Below are 23,036 nucleotides of genomic sequence, written 5' to 3' on the forward strand. Positions count from 1 at the left end.
ATGAAGCCTACACCCTAACTGACACAACATAAACCAACAGGAAGTCATCAACCCAAATACCTACCTCACTCATGGTGCAACCAAAAATAGTCTGGGGCACACAATGCAACCACACCACACGGACCAAGCAGGTATAGAAATCAACTCTTACACACTAATGCCTTATTTTTTGGTAGTATTTTGGAGCGAGGTAGATGTTTGGCTTGATAAGCTTCTGTGGGTTTGTGAGCAAGGGCGGAAAAATGATTCTCCGTAAACCTGGGGTGTTCAAAGTGCGGCCCGGGGGCAAATCAGCAGTCCCTTTACAAGAATAAAGTCAAATTATCATGGAAAAAAACGAGAAAAAGTCATCGTTTTATGAGAATATCGGCATAACATTATCAAGAAAAATAACATAATTTTAGTAGCCTAGAGTTAAAATATTAAAGAAAAAAGATGTCATTTTTTAGAAAGTCATAATATTATGGAAAACAAACAATAAAGTTTTAATTTCAGAAAAATTAGGTTGCGGAAAAAGTTATATAATGTTAGTAAAAATATTTCAACAACAACAGCAGAAATGGAAAAAACAGCTTTAATTTTACGAGAATAATGGTAAAATATATATTTTTTAATTTCATTCTAGCGACAAAAAAAGTCTAAATTTTACGAGAATAAACACGCAATATAACGAAGAAAAATAATTTTAGTAGCATAGAGTTGAAATATTGAAGAAAAACTACCTTCTTTTTTGAAGTCGGAACATGAAAAACAAACAAAACAAAATGAAGTTGGAAAACTAGGTTGGGGAAAAAGTTATAATATTATGGGAATAAAGTAATAATATTACAAGAAGAAAATTTCCCTGAAGAAAGTTGAAATAGTCCTCGCTGGGAAAACCTTTGGACACCCCTGGTTTATGGCTTACCATGACCTGGATGATCAACACAGACATATCATGCTGACTGATCAAGCTAGGGTAAATGAGATGGGTTTTCTGCCAAATAACGGCCTAATTATGGAGATTATAAGCACAAAAGTGTGGTTCTTCTTACTAGTAAAAAAAAAAATAATGTTTTGATCAAAAATCCCCAAATTTGCTGGGTCAAAAATGCTGAATCGTGACTGCGGGGATCCATTGTATATAGATGTGAAATATCTTGAGCTTATGGTGTGTTTCACAACTGCTTTCCTGAGTTTTTGTTTGATTTGTGGAGTCAGCGCCCGAACAACCTTTTGCCCTGGAAAAGCACGAGTAACCCGGAATCTCAAGTTTTTGCTCCAAACGGTTTAAAGCTCTCAATGTTGTTGATTCAAATAATGTTGATTGCGAGGCAAACCAAAGCATAAAGCACCACTTCAGGCACTTGGATAACCAACTTAATATCAAGAATGTATTTATATTGGCGCAGGTACTGGGTTGTCTTTCCTGTATCCGTCTTGCAATGTAAACATCATTGAAACCATTCCAATTTAATGCATTCGCAGTGAAACCTTTGCAGTCTTGTGTTGGCTTTTCCTCCAGCACAACGTGTCCACCCTGAGGAAAAGCAACTGCAAAACGCCTGTCTTACATCGAGGAAGCAAGTCTGTCCTTTTCGGGGCTGCAGCCGAACATTTTGTTCCACTCGGTGTACATATCAATCTCTTTCCCTGATGTACTGGCCTGGAATTTGCAAAAGACGCTCTCAAAGTCCTGGTAGGTCAGGGGCCGGATGTGTCCCCGAGGCATCATGCTGTCTATGCCCTGTTGTGCGGATACGCGTGACACACGCACATGGGCTTCTTGCCAGAGTCTGCCCAGGTCAAGTCCCGAGAAGCCTTCCGTGCGCTGTACCAGCAGTGCCAGGTCCTCCTCGCTCATGCAGTATTTCTGCTGGGATTGTGTGAGGAGCTGTCTCACAATCTGGTGTCGAGCTGCACTATCAGGCAAAGGTACCAGAACCCTTAGAGCAAAGTATCTATGCAACCCTTCATCCATGTCCTGGGGTTGGCTTGTGGAGCAAACCACTAAGACGTGGTTGCTTCCATCTTCACCCGAGCCCATTAGAAGTGAGTCTAGTTGAGAAAGTAGCTCCCGTTTCAGTCTGTTAACGGGGCTTTCTTCAGTGAGTTGCGATGAAAGCAGCATGTCCACCTCGCTGATGAACAGTACAGAGGGTTGACGGCAGCGCGCCACCAGGAAGGTGGCTCGGATAATTCCCTCACCGTCTGTCAGCCACTTGGTGACCAAAGTAGACCCACTGAGTTGAAGTAGCGGTGTCCCAAGCTGGCTGGCCAGGCAGTGGCTTAGCAACGTCCTGCCACTGCCTCTTGGGCCAAAGAGCAGCACACAACGTGGCGTGGGTCCTAAGCTGCTGAATATGTCAGGACGCAGGATGGGCCAGAGGACCTCCTCTTTCAGGGTCACTTTGGCCATATCTAAGCCTGCAATGTCACTCCAGTCCACGGGAGGCCCCTGCTGAACAATTTCAGAGGTAACCATGTCCAAGAGGTGAGGGTCACAAGTTTTTAGTTGCTCTTGAGCAGATCGGGAGGAGGGAGCCCCTGAGTGGGAGAAGTGTATGTGATGACCTTCAGCCCTTGGCTCACTGAAGCTGGAGAGCGAGTCTGCAGAGCGGGATCCCCTGAGTGTGGAGGAGACGTAGGGTGATGGAGATAGTGGGCCGTTGCTTTCCTGGCTGTTGTACTTCTTCTGCTGCTGCTGCTCTGAAGGCTTTGTGTACTGCTTTTGTGGATGAAAGTGTTGCAGTGACTTTTCAGCACTCCTATCAAAGCCACTGCCACTGGTACCATTAGAGCTCCCATTTGTGCTGCTGCTGTCTGCCACTCCGTACATGGGGCTTTCAGCTGAGCTTCGAGGCTGGTCAAATCCAAAGTTAGCATAAGAGGAGTCAATATTTCCTTGACCAGTTATGTAGAAGGCTGCCCTCTTCAGAGTATTGGAGGAGCAACTGTTGAGAGGACTTGGGGTGATTGGGGTCAAGCTGTGGTTATGGTACGGATAACCAGGTAAGGTTGATGAAGGGGGAAGAGGTGTCAGTGTGGCAATGCTTGAGGGAAGGTATGACGATGGCAAGGAAGCTCCCCCGGGGCTGTATCCAGGCCTAACTGAGCTCTGGACAGGGTATCCTGCCGCAGGGTAGTTATAACCAGATAGGTTTGGCGAGCCCCCCTTGTAAGGTGGGACGAATGTAGGGTGAGAGGATGGTGGGGGTGGTTGCAGGAGACCAGAGGAGGGCGCAGGGGCAGGGACAGACTGGGAATTGTAACTACTGTGCAAGTAGGACCCAGTGTAAGATGCAGCATATTCCTGAGAGGGCAATGAGGCTGAGTGGAGTGCAGTGGTAATGTGGCTTCCACAGCTGCTGCTCGAGTAGCTCGGCTCGCTCAGATTGCTGCAGGCAAGACCAGGAGAGCTGCACAAGCCAGTCACCACCTCAGAGGCGGCTGCGACGCCTCCCTTGCGGATCGGAACCCCCTCAGGGATGCAACTCATGGGGTAGACGCCATCCTGCCAGGGGTCCGATTCACCCTTGCGTCCGTTTATCCCTCCCGGAACACTGGGAGCATCAGAACAGGAGACAGGCATCTCCAGAATACCAGAATATTTCTCTGCATACTTCTTGAGCAGGTTGGAGGCTGTGAGGGCAGAGATGTCATCGTTGGCCCAGGCATACTGATCGCTGGCAGAGCACTGCAGGAGGCCGGGTACTAGACGGTAGGCCTCGGCCTTGTGGCCTGGGGAGCGCGTGGTGGAAGAAATGTCAAAATGCTGTTCAGCCCACTGGCTTTGCTCAGGGTGCCACTGCATCTTCAAGCCTGAGAGAAAGATATACCAAACATTAGGACTTAGCATCCAGACACTTCTTTCTTAGATGGTCACACTAACTCTCTGACAGTCCATCAACTACCGAGTATACAGTATGAGGAATTGCCAGCAGTTATTCAAACTATTATGCCATTTTAAAGAAGTTAAAGTTACAGTATTATCAGATATAATTGATGCGCTTATGGACGGTGCAGCACACGATTAAATTACACCGTTAAAACAAAAGAAGATAAACCAAACCCGTTTGCCAACCTGGAAAGGGTCTGTCCACACGGGAATGCTCCTGAGATATTCTAAAGTTGCATCCACACGGTGCCGGGTTATTTGCATCTAGACAGGAACGGATCCCTGTGTGAAAACGATGTAATACACAAGGCACACCTAATATGTGTGGCATTGAACAGACACACAGACGGAACCACGTGACACACCAAACCATAGAAGAAGAAAGAACGTATGTGCATAAGTCTGCCGTCTTCCGCTTTCCAAGGCTCGTCTATACTTACGACTAAGTGGAATTACTTCTGGGAGTCATTTTGGAGTTTGAGACAACATTCTCCTGATACTTTATCAGGAGAATGTTGACTAGGGTGAGTCATGCCAGTCGAACTATTCAGATATTATGTTGGCTTGTCGTCAAAACTCACTTCTGGTCACGTGACGTGATGGGTCAGTGACATCATCATTTTAAAAAGAATTTGGGTTGCTTGTCTACACGGATATGACAAGCCGGCGTTTTCCGAGTTTCAGGTCACCCAGAACGCCGTTTCTGTGTGGATGAAAGGCTGAAACAATAAAATACTTTGCCATTTCCGTGTGGATAGCCCCTTAAAGTCAAAGTCAAATCAAAATAAATTTTTTTAGTACATTTAAAACCACCTGGGTCGAACAAAGTGCTGCACAAGCCACATAAGACAATAACAACAAAGGCAATAAAAAATAATCCAAAGTGCAGCCAGGGGGCCATTTGCAGCCCATGGCACATTCTAAAAATATAACTTAACAAGAAAACCACAAAAAAAAACCCAACAAAAACAACAACAGCAAAAATGGAAAAAACAGAAATCATTTTACAAGGAGAAAAACAAAATATTAGTAGAAAAAAGTTGAAATCTAACAAGAAAAAGTCCCAATTTTACGAGAATAACGTAGTAATATTATGAGGAAAAATAATGTCATTTTAGTTGCATAAAGTTGAAATATTAAAGAAAGCTGTTATTTTTTTCAAGTCATATTATTATTCAAAACAAAAGAAAACAACAAATAAAGTTGTAATTCTTGGAAAATTATGCTGCGAAAAAAGTGAAAATAAAGTCAAAACATGATGGGAAAAAAGTCATAATTATGAGAAAAAAATGCACAAATGGGAAAAAACAGCTGGACGTTTATGAGAACAAAGTAAAAATATTCAGAGAAAAACGTCATGTTCTAACAAGAAAAAAAGGTGCAATATTACAAGAAAAATAATGCCATTTAAGTAGCATGGAGTGGAAATATTAAAGAAAAATATGTTTAAAAGTTGTAATATTATGAGAAACAAAACAAAGTTGTAATTTTTGTAAAATTAGGTTGGGGGAAAAGTTATATTATAGGAGTAAAGTAAAAAAAATATTATGTGAACAACGCCATAATAATACAAGAAGAGAACGTATGAAGATGATCTAATATTATGACTTCATTCGCATTATATTTTGACTTTATTACTTTTCCGCAATTTGTTTTTTGTCTTTTTTATTTAACATTTCAACTGTCTTTATGCTACTAAAATGCCGTTATTTTTCCTCATACAGTAATATCATGACATTATTCATTTAAAAAATTAAAACTTTTTCTTGTTATTAAATTAACTTTTTTATCAAAATAATTTTTATTTTTGCTTACTGCTGATTTTTCAATTTTTGCTGGGTTTTTTTGTTTTTATTTCTTGTAAAATGATATTTTTAGAATGTGCTATGGGCCAATAACAATACAGCTGCGGGCTGCACTTTGGACATCCGTGTCATACAAAATTTAGGTGTGTTTTATTTTCAAGCCACTGTGGTGGATACAAACGGACTAAAATAAAAAAGGGTGAAGTTGTTTTTGAAAGACCTTGAAAAGTAAAGTGATAAATAATTTTTCTCTTTTCAAAAAGCACATGACATGGGTCAGCCCACATGAATTCTGATGCATTTAGAGGAATGTTAATCCACAAAAAAAAATTACATTTGAACGGCGCACATTCATTCCATTAAATTCCAAGGGCTTTTTCAAATATGGATATAATAAAATGATTTGGTTTCGTCATGTTACCGGTTTGTTGAGTATCGGTATGTAGAGGTCATTGTCGATGATCGTTCATTCACAACAAATAATAATTGCATAAAAGTAAAAAATGTCATATTTATTTATTATTTGGTTTATGGTGCCAGCAGTTACACTGTGTTCACTTACTGCAGGGTCTCCAAAGTGCGGCTCAGAGGCCATTTGCGCACTGCGGCTGTTTTTTTATTGGCCCATGGCGCATTCTAAAAATATAATTAAATAATAATTATATTATAAATATAAATATATATAAATATAAATAAATCGCAGGAGCAAAAATTGAAAAATCAGCAGTCATTTTACAAGAATACAGTCCAAATATTAAGGAAAAAAGTAATAATCAAAAGAGAAAAAGTCGTAATTTTACGAGAATAGCATTGTAATATTAAGACAAAAAACGTCATTTTAGTTGCATAAAGTTGAAATATTAATGAAAGATGTTATTTTTTTCAAGTCATATTAGTATTCAAAACAAAAGAAAACAACAAATAAAGTTGTAATATTTGAAAAAAAATTATAATATTATGAGAATACAGTCAAAATAATAGGGGAATAAAGTCATAATTATGACAAAAAATGGCAGAAATGGAAAAAAAGCTGTAATTTTATGAGAATTAAATCAAACTATTAAAAGAAAAAAGTTGTATTCTTTTCTTCTTTTCTAATTTTACGAGAATAAACTTATTATTACTAAATTATGAGGAAAAATTATGTCACTTTAGTAGCATAAAGTTAAAATATTAAAGAAAAAATATGTTCTTTTTTTCAAAGTCATAATATTATGAGAAACCAAAAAAAACATTTTGGGGGAAAATTAGGTTGTGAAAAAGCTATAATATTACAAGAATAAAGTCAAAATATTATGGGTATATTAATACAAAATATATAAGTCATAATCACAAGGGCTGTAATATTATGAGAATAAAGTAAAAATATTACGAGAAAAAAGGGATATTCTAACGAGAAAAAACGCTCAATTTTACGAGTTAAAACTTGTAATATTAGGAGGAAAAATAATGTCTTTGTAGAAATTTTTAAGAGTTGAAATATTAAAGGTAAACACATAATTTTTTAAAAGTTATTATATATGTATTATGAGAAACAAACAAAATTAAATAAAGTTGTCAAGTGTGGAAATTTAGGTTGGGGAAAAAGGCTAAATATTCTGGGAATAAAGTCATAATATTTCGAGAAGAACATTTACAAAGATTATTTAAGCAATGCTGGCTTTTCCTCTCTATGGAAAGACGGCAGCGACAAGCACCTTGCAGCTTATGCACGTCCCCATCCCTTCAGCATGAGGAGATCACTGAGGAGAGTCTGATTGTAATAACACCAAAAATGTATTTATTTGATGTTATTATTGATTTTTTTTTATTATGACATTAAGACACATCTTTAGGAGACTAACGAGCACAATTTGAGCAGGACTGGTTGAATAATCATGGCCGCCGTCACAAAAAATATCTTTGCAGGGGCCTGTGGGTGAGCCAACATGAAATCATTCTCATTAATCCCGGCATCCATGCATCAGCGTGCTGTTAGTGTGCATGCGCAGTCAACATCTCCTAAACAGAGGCCCTAATGAGCAAAACGCTACCATTGTACCAGCTGGGTGCCGCAGCAACACGGCCCGTTGTCGAGTTGTAAAGAAACTGTGTGAAAATGGACACACCACAGTGTTTTGTCGACAACTTTGTTATTCATTAGATAATAATACATGAATTAATGTGGCATAAATGATATCAGATACTGTGGTAGTCATTAAACCAAAAAACATGAATGAATTCAGGATAAATGATATCAAACCATTTGGTATTCATTAGATAATAATAAATGAACAAATGCAGAATAAATGATATCAGACACTGTAGTATTTGTTAAACAACAATAAATGAATGGATTCAGGATAAATGATATCAGATACTGTGGTAGTCATTAAACCAAAAAACATGAATGAATTCAGGATAAATGATATCAAACCATTCGGTATACATTAGATAATAATGAATGAACAAATGCAGAATAAATGATATCAGACACTGAAGTATTTGTTAAACAATAATAAATGAATGGATTCAGGATAAATGATATCAGACAATATGGAATTCATTGAACAATAATAAATTAATGAATGTAGGATAAAATATATCAGACACTGTGGTATTTGTTAAATAAAAATAAATGAATGGATTGAGGATGAATGATATCAGACACTGTGGTATTCTTAAAAAAATGAATGAATTTAGGAAAAATGATATCCAACTCTTTGGTATTCATTAGATGATAATACATGAATGAATGCAGGATAAATTATATCAGACACTGTAGAATTTGTTGAACAATAATAAATGAATGGAGTCAGGATTAATGATATCAAACACTGTGGTATTCATTAAAAAATAAATGAATGAATGCAGTATAAATGATATCAGACACTGTGGTATTTGTTAAACACAAATAATTGAATTAATTCAGGATGCATGATATCAGACAGTGTGGAATTTGTTGAACGATAATAATTCAGGAATAAATAATAAGACACAGCTATTCATTAAACCATAATGAATTCATTCAGGATCAATTATATCAGACAGTGGTCTTCATTAAACAATAATAAATGAATGAATGCAGGATAAATGATATCAGACACTGTGGTATTCATTAGATAATAATAAAAGAATGAATTCAAGAATAAATGGTATTTCAGCATTGGTCTTCTTCCATGTATCACCAAACCCTTTAGTATGTAGATAATAATAAATGAATGAATGCAGGATAAATGATATCAAACCTAGCGGTATTAATCAGATAATAATAAATGAATGAATTCAAGATAAATGATATCAAACCCTTTGGTATTCATTAGATAATAATACATGAATGCAGGATAAATGATATCAGACACTGATATTCATGAAACAAAAATAAATGAATGAATTCAAGATAAATGATATCAGACACTGATATTCATTCAACTAAAATACATAAATGAATTCAGGATAAATGATATCAGACACTGATATTCATTAAAATAAAATACATAAATGAATTCAGGATAAATGATATCAGACACTGTGGTGTTCATTAGATAATGATAAAAAAAATGCATTCAGGATCAATGATATCAGACACTGTGGTATTCATTTAACAATAATAAATGAATGAAATCAGGAAGACACGATACCGGCCACTATGCTTTTCAGCATTGATTGTCTTCCATGTATCTTTGAAATTGTGTTATGTTGTCGTGTTTCTTAAAGAGGTTCACATTAAGGGGTATTCTGCAAAGCGCGTTTAGTGGATTAGGGAGCTGTGTTGAGTGGAAAGCCAGACTTGCATGTTCAGCGAAGGTAGCGCTCTTTTAAAGCAGCCGTATCGCCATGGCAACTTAGACTAAGCTCATAGCCTGGTCGGGACCAGGTTATGTCCAGGCTGTCATCTTAAAATCAGCTATGAAAGCGCAGCTGTTTCACTGTTTAACTAATTTGGAAATGGCGTCACCATTTATTTAGAACCCATGAGGTTCCCGTGGGGACATGGAAAAAAAAATGTTTTTAAAGAGCTTTCCCTCATGATATTATCCATCTATAAGTGAGATAGATTTTCAGCCGAGGGAATACGCTAGATATGCTCAGGCGAACGCCAGAAATAAAATCCAATATGAAATATTAATAATTAATGTAGTCCTTGTGTGAGTACTGAGCCTGTTAGTTTGTGATACAGCAGATTAAAATATTTCATGAACTTAGAACATCAAAAACTAAAGTTGTTGCTCCAATGTATTTATTTTTTAAATGGATAAGTGTTAATGTTGCGCGCTGATAAATGAAAAGACTAGCATGGTATAGTTTTTATAATAATCAGTGTTAACTTGCGCATTCACACGCTGCATGCTGGCATGCCAGCAGTCCTCCCTCGCTGTATTGGCGATGACAGGGTTGCTTTTAGCAGTCATAATCCTTTGGGAACGCCTCATAACGCTCCATAATAATGACGTACTCATTTTTTGTCAAATACACTGGCTGGGATCACTTCACTTTTCAGAGGAAGTAGAATAATATGTCGTCAAATGCCCCCTTTCAAGTGAATGCGCACTTAGCACAAAGCTGAAAACCAGACTTGACAAAGTAAGTTGATAACCACCGTTCGGGACCAATGGATTCTGAATGCGGATGTTAAGTTTTGTCGAGTTGCATGGGTCTGTTGAGCCACTTTCGCCGAATACCTTTCCCAAGCCGTGCCATAATTTGACTCGGCATGCTGATATGCAAAAGGGTTTTTTTGTCTGGACAACGCGTTTATCCAAAATTCCACCAAGTTGCCGTAATGAAATATGAAAGCCCCATGTTTTTATCGACGATTAAATAGACAATAAATCAAATGTTACACAAGACACATCCAAATCCACTTTGAAGTCAATTTTCGCTCCGCCTGGGCTCACCGCGGAGACAAGCAGTCTGTCAAAAAACAACAACAACAACAGATGCGGGAAGTAAACAGTGCGAGTTCAAAGTCTGGGACGCCTGAGCAGCGACCGCAAGAAATGAGCTGTCAGTGACGGAAAGACAGAAACGGTGACAGATTGCAGCGCCAACCTAAAGATACTTGACACGTGCTAGCTTTTTATAAAAAAATATTCATGGTAATCGATGCTCTTTGACATTTTGATGTCTGCGTAGCTACGACCATCAAAACCCCTGTCAGGCTGTCGCTGGAACCACTACAATATTCATGGCCTTTAGTTGAGTTTAGTTAGATATCATGAGGATTACCTCATATTGCTACAGCTAAAGGTGAAAATAAAAACAAAAAGCCCTTAAAGAGTCCCTGTCCAAACATTTTCCCAGTGAGTGCAACATAGTGAAAAATGAAAGGCTTCAACTTTGCCACTTGGATATTTTATAAAAGAAGTTATATATATTTCAATTAAAACATTGCATAACATTACAACATAAAATATAAATGCACGATAAACAAAATATAAATATATGATATATGTTGCAATACAACAATTTTCTCTTAATATTTGAACTTTATTCTCCTAAAATTACGGCTGTTTTTTCCCATTTCTGCTGTTGTTTTATTTTTTAATTTTCCAACTATTTCACCTTTCTTCTTGTACATTTTCTTCTTCAAATATTATGTCTTTATTATGACCTTATTCCCATAATGTTATGACTTTATTCACAACCTAATTTTCCAAAAATTACAACTTGATTTTGTTTTGTTTGTTTCTCATCATAAAATAGCTTTAAAAAAATAATGTATTTTACCTTCAATATTTCAACTCTATGCTACTAAAATTACGTTTTTTTTTTTCAAAATATTTTGGACTTTATTCTTGTAAAATTACAGCTGTTTTTTTTCAATTTCTGCAATTTTTTTCCTCATGTTTATGACTTTATTCCCGTAATATTTGACTTTATTCTCGTGATACTATAGCTTTTTTCACAACCTAATTTTACCCCCCAAATTTTTTGGATTTCTCATAATATTATTACTTTTGGAAAAATAACGTCTTTTTTCTTTAATATTTAAACTTAATGCTATTAAAATGATGTTATTTTTCCTCATAATATTAAGAGTTTATTCTCGTAAAAAAAATTTCTCATTAGAATACTTTTTCTCTTAATATTTTGACTTTATTCTATTACATTACAGCTGATTTTTCCATTTCTGCCATAATTATGACTTTATTGCCATATTTTGTCTTTACTCTTATAATATTATAACTTTTTTCACACCTTATTTTTAAAAAATTACAAGTTTATATTTCATTTGTTTCTCATAATATTATAAAAAAAACCCTCTTTTTTCATTAATATTTCAACTTGATGCTACTAAAAGGACATTATTTTTCCTCATAACATTCCGAGTTTATTCTCGTAAAATTGCGACTTTTTTTCTTGTTAGAATACAACTTTTTTTTTTTTTAATATTTTGGCTTTATTCTCCTAAAATTACAGCTGTTTTTTTCCACTTCTGCCATTTTTTTCCATTTTTTATGACTTTATTTCCATAATATTTTGACTATATTCTCATAATATTATAGCTTTTTCACAATCTAATTTTCCCCCCTAAATTTTTTTGGTTGTCATATATTAGGACTTTGGAAAAAAAAAAATTTTTTTTTAACTTTATGCTACTAAAATCCTCATATTACAAGTTTAAGCTCATAAATTTGCGACTTTTTTTCTCATTAGAATACGGCTTTTTCTCTTAATATTTAGACTTTATTCTCGTAAAATTGCAGCTGTTTTTTCCATTTCAAAATTTTGTTTTCGTAATATTGTGACTTTGTTCACGTAATATTTTGACTTTATTCACATAATATTATAACTTCATCCCCAACCGAAGTTTCCCAAAATTACAACATTATTTTGTTTTGCTTGTTTCTCACAATTTTCCTTTAATATATCAACGTTATGTTACTAAAATGATATTTTTTTTGTCATAAAATTAAGATTTTACTGTTAAGTTAAGTTACTGTTACTGTTACTGTTACTGTTAAGTTAAGTTACTGTTACTGTTACTGTTAAGTTACTGTTTTTTTTGAATGAGTTTTCTTTAAAAACGGCCACACTTGGGACACCCTTGCTGTATCACTGTATCGTAGTGAAGGAAAAATTCTGGTACCACCCAGCACTAATTCCCACAATTGTGGAAAAAAGCAAGCGGTCAGAGAGCGGCATACAGTATGTCGTGACTCATTTCATAACACAAAAACACAAGTGTAACAAACTTAGCAGCATTTGAAAGCCATATCGCATCCATCCAGGGACAGATGATAACATACTGTCAATGAGAGCACGGGACATGATGGCGGGGAGGGGCATCATGGAGAGGACGCCTGTAACCTCATCTAAAGCCGTCCATCTGAGGAAATAAAATGAGATAATTGAGGTGCCGTCACAGCTCACCTCGCCTCCACCTTCAACGACGCCACCTTCCTGTCGGCACGCTTGTAAATCTCAACTCCAGCACGGCTTGCGGACATTAAGTGCTTGCTAAACACGTCGTATTTAAAGTGGCCGCGTGTGTGTTTGTGTGTGGAATGGAGTGAAATGGACGGCCATTATCTTACACGGCGACAGCGGCCCGATTGGGTTTTTTTTTTTCTCTCTCTCTCTCTCTCGAGTGACTCATTTCTGGAAGTACCAATCTATCGACCACTCGGAGGGAAGACTTGGACGGGCCTAATCCCAAACAAGCATTGAGTAGGTCATGCGGTGCCCCCCCTCACCTCCCCTCCCTTGTTATTTAAATCTCAGAAGTGCACCGTGAACGGTTGTGCCGCGGCTCCGAGTGGGCGATTACTGCCGCACACTTGTATAATTGACTTAACCACTGGACACTAGTGGTTTTATTAATAATGACAGCACTACACTGCTTAGTTATCACTGTCCATTTCATAGGGGGAGCAGATCCTTCCACAATGCAACATCTTTATCCTTCATGATGGTTGCTTCGTTTGAGTGTTGATGTCAATTACTCCTCTTTCTGTACATTTTACTCCGTCTGATTTTCACTTGGCTTTTCACTTTTACTTTCCTTTTCTTTAGAAGAGCCTGCCTCAGATTTGCGAACTTTGTTCGTTTTTTCCATTTTTGCTGTTGTTTTTTTAAAATTTTCCATATATTTCAACTTTCTTCTTTTATCATCTTCGTACAAAATTTTTTTGCAATACTATGAGTTTATTCTAGGGCTGTCAGTCGATTAAAATATTTAATCATGATTAATTGCATTTTGCCAATAGTTCACTTCTAATTAATCGCAGATAGAAGTTTTTAACGATAATAAGTGTACCTTCGACAGATCATTTTAGTTATTTAGTACACCAATCAACATGAGACTGGATAATATGTTTGCTTTATGCAAATTTTTGTTTATTAAACTTTGTGTTTTTTGTTAGGTTTTTTTTTTTACATTCTGCTTCACACAAAATGGAGCTCACTGTATAAATAACACACACAATGTACAACACACGCACACACTCATAGCACTTTATTTATTTATTTGTATTATTTATCTGTATTAATGTCTCTTCTGTTGTTGTTGCTTAATTTATTGGTATATATGTTTATGTGTTTATGTTTCTTATGTTCTTATTCTTTCATTTGTTTTCTTTCTTTTCTTGGGAGAATGAACAGAATAAGATTTTCATTGCATGGTATAACTGCTGTTGTACTATGCACATGACAATAAAACTCTCTTGAATCTTGAATCTTGAACAAGCAGACATTGGTAAAGTAAACTGTCCATGTAATCATATAATATAATATCATTCTCTTCAAGCAAATCATCTCACAAAATGTCATTGTGACTAACATTACAAATAAATGTTGGCAAAAAAAAAACAACTAAGTGAAATGAAAACAAGGTGTTAGAAAAATAAATATTGACAACTTACAAAATCTAAACTGCTGAAGAAGAGTCAGTAGTTTACAGAAGTACGACTGCGCCCATATGCTGTAGTACAGTCAGGCTATAGCTTACACTTTTCAACAACGTGGAAGTATGACACCGCGGGTCTTTCAACATGCAACTTTTGTTCTGTCATCTTTGACCAACACAGAAGTTCAAGCACGAACGCTAACAAATTGCTAATAAATAACAATAATGATGCTAATAAATTCCCTCGTGAGCCTTTACTGCCATCTCATTGAGCACTGAGTGTGCTCGCTCACTTCCGCCTTTGTCACATTGGCACAAGCCCCCAAATAGCTGTCCTCGGCTATGCCTGTCAATAACTAGCACCTCGTAACCCAGCTCGCAGTTCAAAGCAAAAAAATCAGCCGAGAGACGGCTCACATCTAAAAAAAAAACACTCGTTAGTTGGGACACTCGTATGCCAAGGTACCACTGTAGGAATGACAAAAAATTCCTGCAGAGCTCCAGTACCTTCTCTCTGGCATTTGAGAGTCGACGTACTCCGTGACAACTCAATTCACAGCAACAGTACGATACAAATAACTTTGGTCTTGTGGGGAGAGCCATCTGCCAATCAAAATACCCTTTTCTTTCTCCATTTTGCTCAATATTTGTTCGCGCTTGCGGCTTCACATCAACTGCCACACCGCCGCCTTTCCTCTAACTACGGTGTGGGCCGACACACGCCTCAAAAAAAGTTGTGCTGTTAAAGGAAATTTCCCCATTAACTTTGACAGCACTACTTTATTCCCATCATTTGTAGACTTTATTTCCAAAATACTGTCACTTTTTCCAGAAATTACAACTTTTATGTTGTTCTCTTTATTTCTCATAATATTACAACTTTAAAAAAATATATATATTTTTTCTTTTCTTTCTTTAATATTATTATTATTATTGTTTTTCTTCATAATATTACCAATATGCGACCATTTTTCTCCTTAGAATACCACTTTTTTCTTGTTTAATCTGTTAAATTACAGCTGTTTTAACTATTTTTAATTAACTTTAAAATTTTTAATTTTCCAAAAATGACAACCGTATTTTGTTGTGTTTGTTTCTCATAATATTACAACTTTAAAAAAAATTCTAATCTATCTATCTATCTATCTATCTATCTATCTATCTATCTATCTATCTATCTATCTATCTATCTATCTATCTATCTATCTATCTATCTATCTATCTATCTATCTATCTATCTGTCTATCTGTCTATCTGTCTCTTATTTTTCCTCATAATATCCTCATAATATTATGGTTTATTCTTGTAACATTGCAACTATTTCTACTTTCTACTTGTAAAAAAAAAAAAAAAATTCTTGTAATTATGACTTTATTCCCGGAACATTATAACTTTTTTTAAAACAACATTTTTCAGAAATTACATTTGTATTATTATTTTTTTGACATATTATTTTGATTGTTTCTCATAATACTACATAATACCACTGTATATATAACTTCTTTGTATATTTTACAAAATATGAAAGTGGCCAAGTTGCATCCTTTCATTTATCAGTGGTATGTTTTCCCCCCTGACAGATTTTTTTTGCATGTTTGTCACACTTAAATGTTTCAGATCATCAAATTGAAATATTAGTCAATGACAACACAACTGAACACAAAATGCAGTTTTTAAGTGAAACTTTTTATTATTAAGGGAGAAAAAAAATCCAAACCTATGTGTCCCTGTGTGAAAAAGTGATTGCCCCCGAAACCTAATAAATGGTTGGGCCCCCCATAGCAGCAACAACTGCAATGAAGCCTTTGCGATAACTCGCAACTCCGAGTCTCTTACAGCGCTGGGGAGGAATTTTGGCCCACTTATCTTTGCAGAATTGTTGTAATTCAGCCACATTGGAGGGTTTTCCAGCATGAAGCTCCTTTTAAGGTCATGCCACAGCATCTCAATAGGATTCAGGTCAGGACTTTGACTAGGCCACTCCAGAGTCTTCATTTTGTTTTTCTTCAGCCATTCAGAGTTGGACTTGCTGGTGTGTTTTGGATCATTGTCCTTCTGCAGCACCCAAGTTGGTTTCAGCTTGAGGTCACCAACAGATGGCCGGACATTCTCCTTGAGGATTTTTTGGTACACAGCAGAATTCATGGTTCCATTTATCACAGCAAGTCCCAGACCAGCCCCAGACCATCACACTACCACCACCATATTTTACAGTTGCTATGATGTTCTTTTTCCTTTTACGCCAGACGTAATGAGACACACACCTTCCAAAAACTTCAACTTTTGTCTCGTCAGACCACAGAGTATATTCCCAAAGGCCTTGGGGATCATCAAGATGTTTTCTGGCGAAATTGAGACAAGCCTTAATGTTTTTTTGTTCAGCAATGGCTTTGGTCTTGGAACTCTGCCATGCAGGCCGTTTTGGCCCAGTGTTATGGTGGAGTCATGAACACTGACCTTAACTGAGGCAAGTGAAGCCAGCAGTTTTTTTGCATGTTATTGCGGGGTCTTTTGTGACCTCTCGGATGAGTTGTTGCTGCGCTCTTGGGGTCATTTTGGTTGGCCAGCAATCACTTTTTCACACAGGGCCATGTAGGTTTGGATTTTTTTTTCCCTTAATAATAAAAAGTTTCATTTAAAAACTGCATTCTGTGATCAGTTGTGTTGTCACTGACTAATATTTAAAATTGTTTGATGATCTGAAACATTTAAGTGTGACAAACGTGCAAAACAATAACAAATCAGGAAGGGGGCAAACACTTTTTCGCACCAGTGCCCCACGGTGTAAAAAGGCCACGGCTGGTGTAAGTTTGGTGAGGTTCAACGAGTGTTTCTGAACGTAAGCGCTGGCTATCACGCGCGCGTACGGACATGCGGCGTAATTACGCTTCAGCTTCTCTTTGTTTGTTTCTAAGTGAACAAATCACAGATCACAAAGCCAACATGAAACGGCGTGCAAATAGAAATAAAAGGTGCGCTAACTGAAAGCGTTGCTCCTTCGTGCCGACTAGTTTCCCTAACAGACATCAGTTGGTTTATGCGCCGAGACAAAAAGCGCAGTTATTTTGAGTCAAAACAGGCGGCAATGAAAAGGATGTCAGACGGCTTCGTGTCAGATCTCCGAGGAGAAACTTGATGGGAGCAGATGAGCAGAAGGTGTCTCAGGAGGGGCGGGACGGGCGGGGGGGTTTAACGTGATCAAAGCCGACGCTCGTCTTTCAGGGAACACGCCCGTAATGAGCAATCAATAACATCTTTAGCAGAGTTACAGCAAAGTGGCTGACAGCAGATGTGAGGCTTCAGCTAATAGGCTACGTGTGATATCGCATTACACACACACACACACACACACGCGCACACACAATCTCATCAGGTGTTAGTCATACACATGGCGTCTTTGTCTTTGCATCGATCGTTGTAATCACATCTACAGCTGATTAATGTGCCGTATACCGCCTTTCATGCTTTTATCTCACCAACTGTTCCCACCATGAATTATCACGTACACCAGAAGATATTTTGTAAAAAGTGCATCTTCGCTTTGTCATTTAGGTGAAAAACCATATTATTCATATCAACTTCACTCTTTGCTTTTTTTCCCCCCAAATATCGCAACATTCTTCAAATTTACTTCTTGTAATATTATGACTTTATTCCCATAATATTTTGACATCATCCCCATAATATTATACAGTAAGATTTTCCTCAACCTAATTTTCGATAGAAAGCGACTTTTTTCTTTTAATATTTTGACTTAATTGAGGAGGTCTGCCAAGTATTCCTTCCACCGGTCCACAACATCTCCAGTCGAGGTCAGCAGCACACCATCCCCACCATACACGGTGTTGACTGTGCACTGCTTCCTGACGGCCGATGGTGGTCCAGAATCTCTTCAAAGCTGTCCGGAAGTCCATGGCTTCTCCGAATTCCTCCCATGTCCGAGTTTTTGCCTAAGCAAATGCCAAAGGCAGTAGTTGACACGCCTCTGCAGCATCGCATGGACATCGGGGGCGGTTCCTCTGGATTGGCCGACCGGGGTGGTGGTCCCCTTTTTTAAGAAGGGGGACCGGAGGGTGTGTTCTAATAATCATGGGATCACACTTCTCAGTCTTCCTGGTAAGGTCCATTCAGGGGTTTTGGAGAGGAGAATCCGCCAGGTAGTTTAATCTCAGATTCAGGAGGAGCAGTGTGGTTTTTGTCCTGGTCGTGGAACTGTGGACCAACTCTACACTCTCGGCAGGGTCCTTGAGAGTGCATGGGACTTTGCCCAACCAGTCTACATGCGTTTTGTGGACTTGGAGAAGGCATTTGACTGTGTTCCTCAAGGAATTCTGTGAGGAGTACTCCAGGAATATGGGGTATCGGACCACCTAATTCAGGCTGTTCATTCCCTGTATGACTGGTGTCAGAGTTTGGTTCACATTACTGGCAATATGTCGGACCCATTTCCACAGGGGTTGGACTCCGCCAGGGCTGCCCTTTGTCACCAAATTCTTTTCATTACTTTTATGGTCAGAATTTCTACGCGCAGCCAAGACATTTAGGGGATCCAGTTTGGTGGCTGCAGGATTGGGGCTCTGCTTTTTGCAGATGATGTGGTCCTGCTGGCTTCATCGGGCCGTGATCTTCAGCTCTGACCGGATCGGTTCGCAGTTGAGTGTGAAACGACTGGAATGAGAACAAGTACCTTCAAGTCCGAGTTCATGGTTCTCGGCCGGAAAAGGGTGGAGTGCCATCTCCGGTTCATGGATAAGATCCTGCCCCAAGTGGAGGTGTTTAAGTACTTCGGGGTCTTGTTCACGAGTGAGGGAAGGATGGAACATGAGATCGACAGGCAAATTAATGCGGCGTCTGCAGTCATGCGGACTCTGCATCGGTCCGTTGTGGTGAAGAGGGAACTGAGCCGAAAGGCAAAGCTCTCAATTTACCAGTCAATCTCCATTCCTACCCTCACCTATGGTCGTAAGCTTTGGGTAGTGACTGAAAAGACAAGATGGCAGGTACAAGCGGCCCAAATTAGTTTTCTTGTCATCTTATCTTATCTCATCATCATCTAATTTTATCTGTTATCTTATCTCCGTCATTCGGGAGAAACTCAGAGTAGAACCGCTGCTCCTCCGCAATAAGAGGAGCCGGGTAAGGTGGTTAAGGCATCTACACCCCTCCCTGGGGAGGTGTTCAGGGCACGTCCGACAGGTAGTAGGCCTCGGCAAAGACCCAGGACACTTTGGAGAGACTATGTCTCTCAACTAGCATGGGAACGCCTTGGGATCTCCCGGGGGGAGCTGGATGAAGTGGCCGGGGAGAGGGAAGTCTTGGCTTCTCTGCTTAGGCTGCTGCCCTGCGACCCGACCTCGGATAAGTGGTAGAAGATGGATGGATGGATGGATGGATGGATGGATGGATGGATGGATGGATGGATTTTGACTTCTGGTTAAATTACAGCAGTTTTTCCATTTCTGCTGCTGTTGTTGTTTTACAATTTTCCAACTATCTTAACTTTTCTCTTGAAAATATTCTTCTCGTAATATTATGACTTTATTCCCATCATATTTTGACTTTACTCCAATAATATTATAACTTTTTATTGCAACATAATTTTCCCAAAATTACAATTTTATTTTGGTGAGTTTGTTTCTCATACTATTACAAATTCAAAAGAATAACAATTTTTCTTAAATATTCCAGCTAATCGACTAAAATTACATTACATTTCCTTGTAATTGAGGCATTTTTCCTCATAATATTCTGACTTTATTGCCATTATATTTTGACTTTATTCCCATAAGATTATAACTTATTATTACAACTTAATTTTCCAAGAATTACAACTTTATTTTTTCTGTTTCCCATAATATTGACTGAAAAGAAAAACGTGTTTTTTCTGTACTACTAAAATGACATCATTTTTCCTCGTAATATAACCAGTTTATTCTCGTAAAATTGCTACTTTTTCTGTATTAGAATACGACTTTTGTCTGCTAATATTTTAACTTCATTCTTGTATAATTACAGCTGTTTTTTTCCATTTCTCCTGTTGTTTTTTTTTCCAACTATTTCCACTTTCTTCTTGTAAATTTTCTTCTCATAATATTATGACATTATACCCATAATATTTTGACTTTATTCCTATAAAATGATAACTTATTATTGCAAACTTATTTTCCAAAAATTACAGCTTTATTTTGTTTAGTTTCTTTCTCATAATATAATAACTAAAATGACATATTTCCTTGTAATATTACCAGTTTATTCTCATAAAATTGTAATTCCTTGTAATTATGACAGTATTCCTATAATATTTTGACTTTATTCTTGTGACATTATAATTTTTTCCACAACCTAATTGTTCAAACATGACAACTTTATTTTGTTTAGTTTGTTTCCCTTTAATATGTCAACTTTAAGCTGCTAAAATGACATTATTTTTCCTCATAATATTACGAGTTTATTCTGGGAAAAACACTGTCATAATATTTGGATTTATTTTCATAAAATTACATCTGTTTTCTTCCATTTCTGCATTTTGTTCTGTTTTTATTTTACAACTATTTCAACTTTCTTCATGTAAATTTTCTTCTCATAATTATGGCTTTATTCTCGGAAATTTGAATTTTTTCCGCAACCTAACTTACTAAAAATTACAGTTAAATTCTTGTTTTGTTTTTCATAATATTAGGACTTTAAAAAATAACGTCGTTCTTGAATATTTCAACTTTATGCTACTAAAATGACGTTATTTTTCCTTATAATACTATGATGTTCTCGTAAAATCATGACTTTTAGGTGACATATGACATAGGTGACATTTAGGTGTAATATTTTGACTTCATTGTTATAAAATTACTGCTGATTCTTCCATTTTTGCTGTTGTTCTTTTGCAAAACATGCTTTTGTTAAATGATTTTTAGAACGTGTGTATTTTGTGCCACAAGCCAATAATGAAACAGCCACGGGCCGCAAGTAGCCCCCGAGTCCCACCTTGAACCCCGTTGGTTTAAAAAAATAAATACAGGAGTAAAAAACTGACAGAAACTTTGCATAATGCATAAATAAATGCAGGCTATCCATTAAACCAGTGATAATAATAATAATAATGTAATGATAATGATTAATTAAAAGACCATAAATTACAAATCAAAAAGGAGAGGAAAAAGAAATTCCTGCCAAACCAACAGAAGACCACACACACATAATTCCACATTCTCCACAGTTCTCCTTCTTGATAAGCATGAAAATCAATTCATCGACCACAAAAAAGGAACCGTTCACGGGACAATGTCACTTTTATTGTCACTTTGCAAAGCCCGCTTCTGCGCTACAAAGCCGCCGGAGCGACTTGAGCCGGTGCGGAAAAGGCTGCATTCATTTGACGTACGCACAAAGAACCGCAGTCCCCCACAAGAAAGCGCTCAGGACACTTTTCTGAGAAAATGTCCTACATTCTCGGCAGGAGGTCCAGATTCAACCCCATGAAGGGGGACACACTTTCAAGACAGTGGAGGTTTGACGCGCTAATAGCTGCTTGGATGCCCCTGGATTTCATCAAATCGGCAGAAAAAAACATCCCCCAAATAGGTCGGCCTATACTAATAACAATAATAATAATAATTACATAACATACTAATTAATGTGAAAGATTAAAGTTACATTCTTCACGATAAATGTATTCTTGGCACTTTTTTGTGTAGTACAAATGTACTTTAAATTGAACAAACAGCATATATTGGTTCGAAAAACATTGAAAGAGTGACATTTATTGTGTGTATTAACAATTTAATTTAATTTAATTTAATTAAGATGCAACTTTTTAAAAAGTCACGCACTCAATTTCACTTTTTCAATGATTTTCCATCAATATGGTTTAATTTAATTTAATTTAATTTAATTTAATTTAATTTAATTTATTGGGAATTGCATCTGAAGTTGCATTCTAACCTTTATCATGGAAGCTCATTTAAAATTAAATTAAATTAAATTAAATTAAATTAAATTAAATTAAATTAAATTAAATTAAATTAAATTAAATTAAATTCTTATTTATTTTAAATGACCTTCCATGATAAAGGTTAGAATGCAACTTCAGATGCAATTCCCAATACAAAGCATAAATTAAGTTTAATTAAATTACATTAAATTTAAGCTAATACTTCAATAGGGTATGAATTATTGTATTAATTTTTATTTATTCGATGTGAATTATTTAATTTAAAATTAGCTTTTATGGTAAAAAAACAAAAAACAAAACACAAGTCCACACACCTTTGTGGATAACCTCTAAATCCCTAGGGTTTTGAGGCTGTCACTTGGCAACTCCACGTTTCAACTCTCTCCGCAGAGCCACTCAAAGATCTTAATGTGCTTCTTCCTAAGACCTTTCTTTCTTAAAGTTACAGGACTAATTTGTGTGTTTCATGGACACATAACCGCTCTGGGGGGGTCGGAATGCTTGCTGGTTGTTTCGAGTTGGCAATATCTAAATATTTGAAAATATGAAAGGGATTTGTACACTAGCCTATCAAAG

General features: G+C 36.9%; 1 protein-coding gene across 2 annotated transcripts in view; it reads right to left on the bottom strand.

Annotated features, from left to right (window-relative positions):
- Positions 1–707: 707 nt before the first annotated feature.
- Positions 708–23,036, bottom strand: part of LOC129174165 (fidgetin-like) — a 29,678-nt gene continuing 7,349 nt past the window's right edge. For both annotated transcript variants that reach the window (XM_054765956.1, XM_054765876.1), the window contains exon 3: positions 708–3,801. In XM_054765956.1, the coding sequence (XP_054621931.1) occupies positions 1,550–3,793 (2,244 nt within the window). In that variant the 5' untranslated portion in view covers positions 3,794–3,801 and the 3' untranslated portion in view covers positions 708–1,549. The remainder of the gene's footprint in view (positions 3,802–23,036) is intronic.

Source organism: Dunckerocampus dactyliophorus, chromosome 1 (genome assembly GCF_027744805.1).
Source record: "Dunckerocampus dactyliophorus isolate RoL2022-P2 chromosome 1, RoL_Ddac_1.1, whole genome shotgun sequence".
Taxonomy (NCBI): domain Eukaryota; kingdom Metazoa; phylum Chordata; class Actinopteri; order Syngnathiformes; family Syngnathidae; genus Dunckerocampus; species Dunckerocampus dactyliophorus.